This window comes from Sturnira hondurensis, unplaced genomic scaffold (genome assembly GCF_014824575.4).
Source record: "Sturnira hondurensis isolate 20B ecotype Veracruz unplaced genomic scaffold, ASM1482457v3 Scaffold0017436, whole genome shotgun sequence".
Lineage (NCBI taxonomy): Eukaryota > Metazoa > Chordata > Mammalia > Chiroptera > Phyllostomidae > Sturnira > Sturnira hondurensis.
This window is the reverse complement of record NW_028090067.1, coordinates 12,318,968-12,331,747: the sequence shown is the minus strand read 5'-3', so window position 1 is coordinate 12,331,747 and position 12,780 is coordinate 12,318,968. Positions and strand designations below refer to the sequence as shown.

The 12,780-nt window shown below is 45.6% G+C and overlaps 1 protein-coding gene across 3 annotated transcripts; it reads left to right on the top strand.

Moving 5' to 3' along the window:
• Positions 1 to 384: 384 nt before the first annotated feature.
• MTERF2 (mitochondrial transcription termination factor 2) lies at positions 385 to 12,780 on the top strand. 3 transcript variants are annotated; one of them, XR_005069697.1, is made up of 2 exons: positions 385 to 559; positions 10,942 to 12,780. XR_005069697.1 is itself a non-coding variant. In XM_037067850.1 (2 exons), the coding sequence occupies exon 2, from the start codon at positions 8,644 to 8,646 to the stop codon at positions 9,808 to 9,810; it is 1,167 nt and encodes a 388-aa protein (XP_036923745.1). In that variant the 5' UTR covers positions 385 to 551; positions 8,596 to 8,643; the 3' UTR covers positions 9,811 to 10,007. The 3 variants fall into 3 exon arrangements, 2 of the variants coding, with proteins under 2 accessions (XP_036923745.1, XP_036923743.1); XM_037067850.1 differs by lacking the exon at positions 10,942 to 12,780 and adding an exon at positions 8,596 to 10,007 and having other exon boundaries at positions 385 to 551; XM_037067848.1 differs by lacking the exon at positions 10,942 to 12,780 and adding an exon at positions 8,596 to 10,007.

Sequence of the window (12,780 nt, the reverse complement as noted above, 5' to 3'; positions counted from 1 at the left end):
GGGAGCTTTTTAAAACTACCTTTCTTTTGTTAATTAGTTACTTACCTACCGAACTATTTTGGGAATCCAGAATGGCTCTAGTTTAAAGATACAGTGGGTGTTGCGTTAACTGTACCTCTGTGACATTCCGCGAGGGACACTCCAATTTTTCTCAAATGCTGGGAAGGAAAGGGTGTGAAAATGCCAGAGGCAATGATTGGCCGGGTCAGGCTAAGTTCCCAGGAAAGCCAATCTACACGCCACCCGGCCTTGCGGCGCCCGGGGATGTCGCAAGGGCCACGTGACCCGTGTTCCACGCCCTGATTGGCTGCATTGGGGGGCTAGTGTCAGGGTGCTCATGGGTCTCTGGTGCTCTGATTGGCTGCTGATAAAGGGGCAGGGGCCCTGGTTGGCACTGCTGAGGGGAATTTCGCGAGTTGCCAGAGGCCCTGGGTCTTGGACCCGGTCCTCGGAAAGACAGCGGGTCACGGGAAGCTTTGGCCGGTGACGGAGGAAAGACAGAGCAGGGGCCGGGACTCATTGCTCTCCTTGCAGGACACGGACACCGACAGGTGGACAGGTGAGTTGCGCCCTTTCTCCGCCCCTGGGAGTGATCTCCTCGCACAGCTGTGGTGGGGTCGGGGGTCGAGGGCCGCCCACTGAGAAAGGGGACCCCCAGGCCCGTGGCTCGGCTTCTCCTGCCTGGCCTGTGCGGACGTCCGGCGGCGCTGGTCGGACGTTTTGCGGAAACGCACAGGCCCCACGCGAGGTATGTGACTTTCGATTGCTACCCAAGGTTCTCTACTTGGGACTTCGTTTTTTCCTGCTTATATCCATTGGAGTTAATGTGAAACTCAGCAGTTTATGCATATTATAATTGAAATTACCGTTTATAGAGGGGCCCATATTAATTACGAAGATTATGCACATTACAGAAGTGGATTTCACTCTTCAAAAATGTCTAATAAATACGAAGTATCACATTGCGTCTTAACATACATTGATGAAGAGCATTATTATCATGTGTAGGGCACAGGGCTGAGGGCTGGACTCTGGAGCCAGGCTTTTGGGTTTGAATGCCCTTTATTAGGTGAGCAGCCTTGGACAGGGTACTTTACCTGTGACTTTATCAGCTTTCTCAGCTTTAAAATTGATTGTCAAGTATCCGAATACTCTGTGATTTATGGTATTAACTCATTTCACCTTCACAGCCACCCAGGATGTGGCGTCCCCATTTCTCCTGATGCTCAAACTAAGGCACTGAGAGGTGAAATGACTTCCTCAAGTCACAACAAAGCAGGAGCAGGAATTAAGCCCAGGCAACCCACAGTTTTAGCCACTTGGTTGTCTCTTGAACTTGGTTTGCTCCTTCAGTTTCAGTTGACAAACACTAACTTTATCCCTCTGTGGACCAAGCTCTTTTCTGGGTACAGGGACGGAGCAGAAGAGCTTCAATCCCTGCGCTTGCAATCACCTGCGGGTCGTTCATAGTTGGGCTGCAGGGTCTGAATCCTGCCAAAATCTTTTGCAAAATGAATGTTGGTCTCTCTCTCCTTATTTTTTTTTTAAGAGTCTGTGGCTCCCAACATGTTCTCTGATGGGTCTGTGATCCAGAGGTATGAAGAAATGTTTTAGCAAAAGAGCTAGTGTTAGCATAATGCCTGACACATTGCGTGAGCTTCACATTAAGCCAAAAACCCTGCTGGTTGAATGGATGACAAACTTAGAGGAGTACAGTGAGTGTGACGGTAGGACCAAGAGCCGGTGGCTGGGGAAGACCACACACAAGGTCACCTGCCTAGGAATGCTTCCTAGACTCCCCAGTGCCAGCCGACTGGGGGTAGGGAAGTGGGTCATTGGAACACGGCCTACATGGACTAGTCCCGGCCCTCGTGGAGGGCGAGACAGAAACGATACGTGAACAGCTGCATTTGGGGCAGTGGCACAAAGGAGCTATCTCTGGTTACGTGAGAGCCTGTAGGGGAGACCGGAGTCACCATCTATTCATGAAGGTCACGGAGGTTTCCCTGAGGAAGTGACACTCAACCTAGGAGTTAGGGGCATGCGGGGCACAGGGACTAGCCCTCAGTCTCCGAAAGACCCTGTGGTGGGGACAGGTTTAGCACCAGGAACTGACAGGAAGCAGATGTGGCTGGATAAGGGGAAGGAGGGAGGGGTGGGTATTGGATGGCCGAGGCCTTGTAGGCCGTGCGAGGTATTTTCATTTTGTTTTATGTCTCTATCCTAAAGTGCCATTGAAAAGTTGATTGCAAGGAGGTTGACAGGACCACTTTTTGAGAAGCCCAAGTGGATTAACTGAAGCTCCAGACAAGGACAGGGTCTCTGGGGGGCGGGGGAGGGGAACGTAAGAAGAGGAGAGGGTCTAGAACCAGTCTCTGAAGATAAGCCTGCGAAGGAGACAGATAGATGGAGGCCAGCTGGGTGGGGAGGAAGGGGGAGAACTGAGAGAGTGGGAGTCCCGAAAGTCAAGCAAGAGCGGATTATGGGGAAAGTGGGTGACTGTGCTGAGGGCTGCAAAGGCCAAGAGAGAGGGGCGGGAGCTACTTGTTGGCTCTCAGCACGTGGTAGTTGTCTCGATTTGGGAGCTATGTAAGTAGGAGCAGCGGAAATGGCGAGAGAGAAGGATCTGCAAGAATTAACCACAGGGAAGAGGAAAACAGGGGTTTAGTTGGAGCAGCAGTGAGAGGGATAGCCATTGAGGCGAGGGTAGGAGCCCCTGTGGGGGATACAGCTGGAGGAGTGACTGTGAGAAAGATGGGCCCTAGGGATCTCAGCCCAGATGGGCTGGGATCAGCACTGGAGCCAGGATAACCCTGGGGGTGAAAGGTGTACATGCAGGGAAGGGGAGACAGCAGAATGTTTAAGTTTGGTGTGGAGTCACTCTCCTTTCTTTGTAGAAGTGAGAGACAAGGGTACTGGTTAAGAGCAAAGGAGGGGATGGTGTTGGGGGTAAGCTGGAAGTCCGACTTGAGATTTGACATATTTGGTGGGGACTGTGCAAGACTGAGTTGACCAGAGATCATTTCAGAATGGTCTGGCAAGGCCAGAAATTAGCCTCTTCGCTCATTCAAGTGGCTGCAAAATAGTAGGGAAGGAAGGATGGAAGCTAGCTAGAAACAGAATCTACATTTAATGTATAACAGAGAAGGCATCCCAAATCATGGGGAAGGAAAGGATTGTTCCAAAATGGTGCTTGGAGGTAAACCATTGAGAAGATCTATTTTGATTCTCAGCTCACAGTCAGAAGTCTTAAATTAATTAAAGGAACTGACCTTTAAAATTGAAATAAAACTATAGAGGGAAAGATGGGTGAATTTTATCCAGTCATCTGGTGCTTAAAAGCAGTGGGAATCATAAAGAAAAGGAAACTTCCCCGGCCCTTGGCCCACTTCACATGGACCACTTTGTACCAGTTCAGCACCGTGCATGAACCCTGAAGACCCTGTGCCGAGTGAAATCAGCCAGACACAGCAGGACAATACTGTACAATTCCACTCGTATCAAGTGCCACGAACGGGCAAATTCATAGAAACAGAAAGTAGAATAGGCATCGCCAGGGGCTGAGAGGAGACAAGCGAGATTAGTGTTTAATGGGAACAGAGTTTGAGCCTCGGGCGACAGAAAAGTTCTGGAAATAGGGATAGTGGTTGTAGGGCACTGTGAGTTGACTTAATGCCACCGATGGAGAGAGACAAAAGGCAGGAATAGGTGATTCACAAATGGCAATACAGATGGTCAAATAATTTCTGAAGAAAAGCTCAGTCTCACTAATAATCCAGTAAAATGAAGTCAAACTAGTGTGCTATTCATTTTCACGTGTCAGAATTACAGTTGATGAGAGAATCGCTCATCCTGCGTGTGAGAGTGTGAGTTGAGGTAGTTTTTCTGGGTAGTTCACCCATCTCTTCAGTAAGTGATTCTACCCCTAGGAATTCATCTTCAAGGAAGGAATAAGAAAGGTAGACAGATGATCAGGGTATAGCAAACAATTACAAATAGCTCAACTGCTCAATACTGGGGAATAAATTACAAAATTATAGTGTATCTACCCCACATATCATACATTCATATTAAATATTTAGAATGTTTTTGATGCCAAGGTTAGATACAGTGGATAAAATTAAAGAATAGATTATATGAACAGGGCTAGGCAAAGGTAGGTTTACAGTGGTGAGCACATGGAACAGAGTTTATTCTTACGTGATGATTATCCATTAATGACCATATTAATTCAACTGTAAGCCTTGCCCACCCCTGTGTCATGTGTGTTGGTGGCAGAGAAGCCACATTTGCACTTTTCACCTTTGTGGTCAACTGTGTGCTCATCAGACACAGGGAGCGAGACAGTAGCCCCCAGTGCTCAGACTACCAGCCCGAACGCACAACAGTCCCCTGGAGTAAGCAGAGAATGGGAGCCGTGGCCTCGCTGGGCACGCGCATCGCGCCGTGGTCAGTGTGGGTCTCATGCTTAATGATCCGTCACTCTTTTATAACATAACCCCGGAATAAGCCAACCACTTCGTCTGGGGCGCAGTCAAACCCTGGGGTCTGGGCCAGCCCGAGGGGGTCCCCTGGCTGCGCGGGACTCACGAGGAGGTGATGTGTTGATAGGTTGGTATCCAGTGTGGTACCTGCTTAAAAGATTTTCCAGGAAAATTATGAGTTTTTTGCTATTTTCACTTCATAGGCTGAGTTTAGAACCTAGCTCGTGTATAAGGCAGATTTATAGTTTTAAAAATTACAATGAAGGGGACAAGAAGCATAGGAAAAAATGGCCTTACACGTCAAAGTGTGAACCGTTGTCTGAAGGCGATGAGATCATGAAAGCCTTCCTGCACTTCCTTGGACTCCTCAGAATTTGGCAGATTCTCTGTGGTGAGGCTGTATTACTTTTATGAGCAGTTATTTTGCTTATAAAAGCATTTAAAATCCAGTTTTCACGCTTTTCAGTTATTCTTTGTAAATAATGTACTTCTGTCTAAACTACAATTTAAGTAGGATTTAAATTTACGATAAGGATTTTATAAAGCACCAGATGTTTCCTAGTAATGGCTGCCATCTACCGAGTGCTGACAATGTACCGAGCTCTGTACCAAACACCCGATGTGCATTTCAACCCCGGTGAAAGTCCCCTGAAGTTCATCTGCTGTTCTGTTTTACAGAGGGTGCTGTTGTTGTAATTGGTACGTACTGAACATGGACTGTGAGGATCTGTTCTAATTACTGCTGTTTGCTTGTTTAATCTGAGGCTAAGTCACTTCCCCTAGATAACCCACGAGGTAGGTTGGGGGGCTGCAGCCTAGATGTGCCCCTGCCCTTCCTCGTTATCTCCTTCCTGTTAAAATCTGTGGCCTTCTTAGAAATGTTTTAAAATGCTTTGTTATTTATATCTTGGCTATGAGAGAGTTATTTGAAGGAAACTGGCACTAGGAATTATCTGAGGAAAAACTCTGGTTGAACCACCAGAAGTAAAACAGAAGCCGTGCCTGCAATTATTTTGGACCTTGCAAGCACTAACTGAGCTAAGTAAACCAAAATGAGAACATCGTTACTTGTTGTTTCTCCTTAGAAAATCATCATTTATATGGATTTGTTAGGACAGGCTTGAAAGTGAAGAGTCCTTGGCTTATATAGCAAGGGTATTACTAAGGGCAGGGATGGGGAATGGCTTTACAGTTTGTCTTCAAACCTGCGAATAATAAGGGAAGGCTGTTAACTAGCCAGTACAGCTCAGAACTACACTTTTGTAGGAGAGCCAAGACCCTTCCCTCTCAGGGACTAAGAGTTAAAACAGCACACCGCATGTGCTCAGTACCAGAAATACAAGAAGACAGTGCCGAAGGCCGCGGCGCGGCAGGCACAGTGCAGCCATCCCTGGTGCCTGCAGCGCTGAGGCCGGGCCAGCTGGTCGGACCGCCCCAAACGTGCCGTCCCCGTTGCACAGCCAACACGCACCCCCACGGCTCCCCGGGGGCGGTCACGGGGCCTCTCTCGTTGTACCTGGCTAGGACTTACTTCAGTTCTGGATTTATAAAAAGGATTTTCACTTAATTCTGATCCAATAAGCATACAGCATAATGTATGCTTATAATGTGCAGCATACATTAACTCAAGATGAGTAAATTACCTGACTTATTTGGGGTCATAGTTATTCAGCAAAAATATTTGGTCTGAAATACAAAATTAGAAATGACCCTTCCCATTCTTAAAAAGTATTTGCCTCGAGGACTTCCAGCCAAGATGGAGGTGTAGGTGGAAACACTGTACCTCCTTGTACAACCAAATTTAAGGACAACAAAGATTTAGTAACAAAAACACAACCAAAACACAGAAAACTGAACTGTACAGAAGTCCGACAACAACGAACCATTCAGTCAGACCTGTATGAGGGGTAGGGTCGGAGGCTGGCAGAGCGGGGTCGGGCAGGAAAAAGCAGCCGGACAGACCCAGGAGTGCAGGCGGCTGTTGATGGATCCCAGGAGTGGGGTGGCAACGGGCGGACCCACTGGGGGCGCAGGGCGACTGGCTGACCATGGTCACACATCACACACAGATAAACCAGACGAAGGAGCAAGCAGTGAGATAGACCTCACAAACCAGGGCCCCAGAAACGGGAATTAAAGCCTAAAAGCACTGATTGGAAAAACTTTCAGGTGCCAGGAGAGGCTCCCAGCCTCACAGGAGAGTTCGCTGGGAAGACCCACAGGGTCCTAGGATGTACACAAACCCACACACCTGGGAATCCATTGGGAACACCAGAAGGGCCCAATTTGCTTGTGGGAAGTGGCATAGGGGACTGAAATCCGAGAGAGAGTGGAACAAGTGCCATTGCTCTCCCTCTGACCCCGCCCCCACATACAGCATCACAACCCGGCAACTGGGTCGCCCTGCCCTGGTGAACACCTAAGGCTCCGCCCCTCATACATAACAGGCGCGAACAGTCCAAACATTATGGCTCAAGAAGAACAGCTCAAAGCCCCAGAGCCAATACTTCTAAGTGACCAAGAGATAGCCAAACTTTCAGATGCACAGTTCAAAACACTGGTGATAAGGATGCTCACAGAACTGGCTGATTTTGGTCACAAATTAGATGAAAAAATGAAGGCTACACTAAGTGAAATGAAGCAAAATGCACAGGCAACCAATAGTGATGGGGAGAAAACTGAGACTAAAATCAATGGAGTGGACCAGAAGGAAGAAAGAAACGACCAAACAGAAAAGAATGAAGAAACAAGAATTCAAAAAAATGAGGAGAGACTTAGGAACCTTCAGGACATCTTTAAACATTCCAACATCCGAATTATAAGGATACCAGAAGGGGAAGAGGAAGAGCCACGAGTGGAAAACTTATTTGAACAAATAATAAAGGAGAACTTCCCCAGTCTGGCAAAGGAAATAGACTTCCAGAAAGTCCAGGAAGCTTAGAGAGTCCCAAAGAAGTTGGACCCAAGGAGGAACACACCAAGGCACATCATCATTACATTACCCAAGATTAAAATGAAAAAGAGAATTCTAGAAGCAGCAAGAGATAAGGGGACAGTCACTTACAAAGGAGCTCCCATCAGACTGTCAGCTGATTTCCCAAAAGAGACCTTCCAGGCAAGAAGGGGATGGAAAGAAGTATTCCAAGTCATGAAATCCAAAGACCTACATCCAAGATTGCTGTATCCAGCAAAGCTTTCATTTAGAATGGAAGGGCAGATAAAGTGCTTCTCAGATAAGGTCAAATTCAAGGAGTTCATGATCACCCAGCCCTTATTATATGAAATGTTAAAGGGATTTATCTAAGACAAAGAAGATAAGAAATACAAATAGTGAAAGGACAGCAAACTCACAGTTATTAACAACCACACCTAAAACAAAAGCAAACCAAGAGGACAGCTAGATCAGGTGAGGAACCACAGAAATGGAGATCACATGGAAGGTTATCAACAGGGGAGTGGGAGGAGGAGAGTCAGGGAGAAGGTACAGAGAATAAGTAGCCTAGATGGTAGGTAGAAAATAGATAGGAGGGCAAGAACAGTGTGAGAAATATAGAATCTAAAGAACTTGTGACACATGGACACAAACTAAAGCGGGGGAGAATGGTGGGGGAAGGGGTGTGCAGGGGGGAGGGGAATGAAGGGGGGAATTAGAACAACTGTAATGGCATAATCAATAAAATATATTCAAAAAAGTATTTGCTTCAGTTAAACATCATCTTAAAAAGGTGAACTGTTCAAAAAAGAAAAAAACCTGTGTGTGTAAGTCAGTAAGTAATTATATCTCTTCAAGAGAAACATTGGAGTTGTGGGAGGGGCAATTTGTGTCAAAATAACATCCGCAGTCTGTGAATCTTGAAACTTTTTGTGGTCTGTGAACTAGAAATAACTACTTCACACACTGCAAAGCTCAAACAGACAATGTATTTTTAAGATGTCTGAGTGAAGAGGTGTATTTTACAAATTATCCAAAAGGATATATTTAGTATTTCACGTGAGCAGTCTTCCTGTCTAATTTAAATCCATGTTATTTCCATGCTTACTACTCCCAGGTAGACCTGTGTTCTACAGGGCAACACCCTTCATGTTAAAACCTGTGTTTTCTTCCTTACAGGCTCCCTGAGCACATTCTGAGTCCCAGGACGGTGGGGCTCACCAGGGGATGGCAGGCATGTTGTGGAAGCTACTGCAGAGATCCCAGCCTTGCAGGCTGTGTTCTTGCAGAAGGACGCTGTCAGCCCCCAGACACAGACCTTTAGTAGCACACTTCACCTGTACAACTGACCATCAGTCAAACAGAGAAAATGAAAGGACAGTAGAAAAGCTCTGTAAATTTTCAGTTGACATCAGGAAAATTCGCAGATTAAAAGGATGGGTACTCTTGGAGGATGAAACCTATGTTGAAGAAATTGCAAACATTTTACAACAACTAGGTGCCGACGAGACTGCGGTGGCCAGTGTTCTGGAACGCTGCCCAGAAGCAATTGTCTGCAGTCCAGCGGCTGTTCATGTCCAGAGGGAACTTTGGCAGTCGGTCTGCAAAAGCAAGGAAGAGTTGGTCAAGTTAATAGAACAGTTTCCAGAGTCCTTCTTTACCGTTAAAGACCAGGAAAACCAGAAACAGAACGTTCAGTTCTTTCAAGAGCTGGGACTCAGAAATGTGGTCATTAGCAGATTTTTGACAACTGCCTCTAGTATTTTTCATAATCCTGTTGAGAAAAATAAGCAAATGATAAGGATTCTCCAAGAGAGTTACCTAAATCTAGGTGGCTCTGAGGCCAACATGAGAGTTTGGCTACTAAAATTATTAAGCCAAAACCCATTTATTTTGTTAAATTCTCCTGCAGCTATAAAGGAAACACTAGCGTTTCTCCAGGAGCAGCGTTTCACAGACTTTGAAATTCTCCAACTTCTGTCCAAACTGAAAGGGTTTCTTTTTCAACTTGGCCCAAGAAGTATACGGCACAGTATTTCCTTCTCTAAAAGTGCTTTTCAATGCACAGATCATGACCTGAAGCAATTAGTGTTGAAATGTCCTGCCCTTTTATATTATTCTGTCCCTGTTTTGGAAGAGAGAATCCAGGTACTATTGAAGGAGGGCATTTCCATAGCTCAGATAAGAGAGACGCCAATGGTTCTTGAGTTAACCCCACAGATAGTGCAGTACAGATTACGGAAACTGAATTCTTTAGGCTACAGAATAAAGGATGGACATCTAGCCAATCTGAATGGAACAAAAAAAGAGTTTGAGGCTAACTTTGGTAAAATTCAGGCCAAAAAAGGAAGGCCATTATTTAACCCTGTGGCACCATTAAACGTTGATGAGTAACTTGCTGGCTGGTATTGCTTCTTTCTGGGAGTGCAGAGCGGAACTGAGTAGCAGAGACAGGATTCACGCAGTTTGTCGGCGCCAGTAATTTTAAGAAACTACTGGCTTCTGAGTCGTGTGTAAGTTACCTGTGAGGAAATAATCTCCAACTCATTTGCCCTGTGTGTGTGCATAATTAATCCTTGCCTGGATTAGCCTCAGGGGATATGCTTATTGCTTTTAGACAGAAAGGGAGAGAGAGAAACATGGATCAGTTGCCTCCCATACCCTAACCAGGGATCAAACCTGCAACCCAAGTGCATGCCCTTGAACAGGAATCGAACCTGCAACTTTTTGGTGCACGGGACGACATTCCAACCAACTGAACCACCCAGCCAGGGCTCATTGGCTGTGTTTTAAAATATAGGTTGCATTTATTTTAAGTAATGTTGGTAATTTGACCTTAAGCTATATTTTTTTAAAATCCTGTAGTATTCAATGACACATCAGTGTGATATTTTATAAGTGAATCATTTCTAAGAAACTGANAAACATGGATCAGTTGCCTCCCATACCCTGACCAGGGATCAAACCTGCAACCCAAGTGCATGCCCTTGAACAGGAATCGAACCTGCAACTTTTTGGTGCATGGGACGACATTCCAACCAACTGAACCACCCAGCCAGGGCTCATTGGCTGTGTTTTAAAATATAGGTTGCATTTATTTTAAGTAATGTTGGTAATTTGACCTTAAGCTATATTTTTTTAAAATCCTGTAGTATTCAATGACACATCAGTGTGATATTTTATAAGTGAATCATTTCTAAGAAACTGACATGTGTACTCCTTTAATTCAAGATATGGTTACATTTCTTTTACTTACATAATACATTTCAGGCTAGCCTTCTTCCTCGCCACCAACTCTGAAACATCACTCCTGTGGTCTGAATGCTGTAGCTTAGAGTTAAGTGAAACATCAGCAAATTAGTACATTTTGTAGAGAGCTGATTTTATCTCCTGGTTGGAATAAATGATTATCTTTCAGAACCAAGTGTGACTCATCCAAAAAGAACAATTAGAGCCTACTTCTATGGTCAGTTTGTTTAAAACTGACCATTTTTAATGCATTCATTACCTTCCCCATTTTTGCAGATGAGGAAACTGAAGCTTAGAGAGGCCACTCAGCTGCCCAATGACAGAGCCCAGATTTACTGTGCTCTGACTTCCTTTCAAACCTTGTGACTAGAAAAAGGACTGCCTATGAGTTGGCATAAGAAAAGTCACCCCAACATGAACTGCCAAAGGAGTGAGTACCAACAAATTTAGGGATTTTTATGGAAACTTCTCTGTAAAATTCCTTAAATTTGAAATGATTTCATTTATAAACAATTGAAGTAAATGGAGCATTTAAAATTTTTTTTCCTGAAAATCCAGGTCTGCCTTTAAAATGAAACGTGTATGATGGTTTTAGTAGCATTTCAAATTTCCAGAAAGAAATCTCTGCAGCACCGGTCACGTGCCAGGCACATGGTGCTTCGCAGCCCCGAGTTTGGTGCACTGTTCACTGCTGTACAGAGTAGGGGGCTCAGGCACAGAGAGGGTCAGTTACTTCCCCAAGCCACATGGGACTGTCCTAGGGAAGGAGCAGCAGTCGGTACAGGGGGCGCAGGCAGAGCCGTGCAAGGTAAGAGGAGCATTACACGTGCAGCTACGGAGCAGCATCTCTGTGTGTGGTAGGAGATCCTTGGAGAAAGTTAGTTTATGCCTGTTGGCCTGACATAATTATCAGTGGTGCTCGCTCTCTCCGGCAGCCGTCTCAGTTTGGAATACATTGATCACCTCTTAGGTGTCAGTTCGGGCGTGTCTACTAGATATGTGAGCAGAGATGTCAGAGGCAAATGGCAAAGTCTGGAGTTTGAGAAGTCAGGACTGGAGACAGGCATCACCCTGTGACTCTTGATGAGCTCACCCATCCTGGAAAGGGCTAACCAGAGGAGGAAATCTGCCAAGAGGGCATGGTCAGTAATATTAAATGCCACTGGAGGTGCCACTAAGACAGACAAGAGTGACTGATGGATTTGGCAAACTGGAAATCATTCGTCGGTCCTATCGGGAGTGAGGCTGGTGGACTGAGAAAGGTACGAAGGCACCTGGAGTGGGTTGAGAGAATAGATGAAGAGGAAGAAACTATAGTTTTTCAAGAAATTTTGCTGTGAAATTTTTCTTTAAAGAAAGCAAATACTAAGACGTGTTTAGTATTTGCTAATGGGTATGACCCAAGAGAGATAGACGAGGGAAGGAAAACTGCAGGATTAACGTCCTTGAGGAAGCGAAGATGGGCAGACTGGGTAAGAGCGGGGAGACCAGTTCTGGCCCACAGAGCGTGGGAACAGGGGCAAGCAGGTGATGGAGGGGGTGGTGCGAGAGGCGTCAGAGTTGCCATCGGACTGCCTTTTTACAGAGGACTGAAGAATGTTGGAGGGGGTTATACCCGGCAGGAGAGTTGGGAGGAGGCAGTAAGTAGGCATCTCAAGGGGTAGGGGAGTGCACGTGCAGGAGGGTGTGTAGGAAAGTTTGGCCGAACTGAGGGGCCGTGTGTGCTTTGTAGCCGTGAATTCAGAAAGCAGCACGTGTGCGGACACGGCCCGAGACACAGACAACCAGAGGGACTTAGTGGTCTCGGAAGTACATTTGTAGCGTACTCTAACTTGAAAAGATTACGTTAGAAAAATCTGCAGTTGTGGTCAAAATCCCAGTTTATTTATTGACTTTATTTTTCCTATGACTAAATCTTACTCCATGTTTTCTTTTGTACAAGCCTTTGAATCTGTCCATTCTTGCATTCTTATTTAGGTCTTTCTGTGTGTGAGACTTGAAAATATTCAAAAGAACAACATAGCAAGGAGAGACTCTTACATAAAACACTAGAGTTAAATTTTACTTTCTGTGTGAAAAAGGCTCTAGTAAAAAGTATCTTTCCTTTAGGTCACT

Excerpts from the sequence above, each read along its gene's own strand:
- MTERF2 (XM_037067850.1), top strand. The coding sequence starts at position 8,644 with ATGGCAGGCATGTTGTGGAAGCTACTGCAGAGATCCCAGCCTTGCAGG.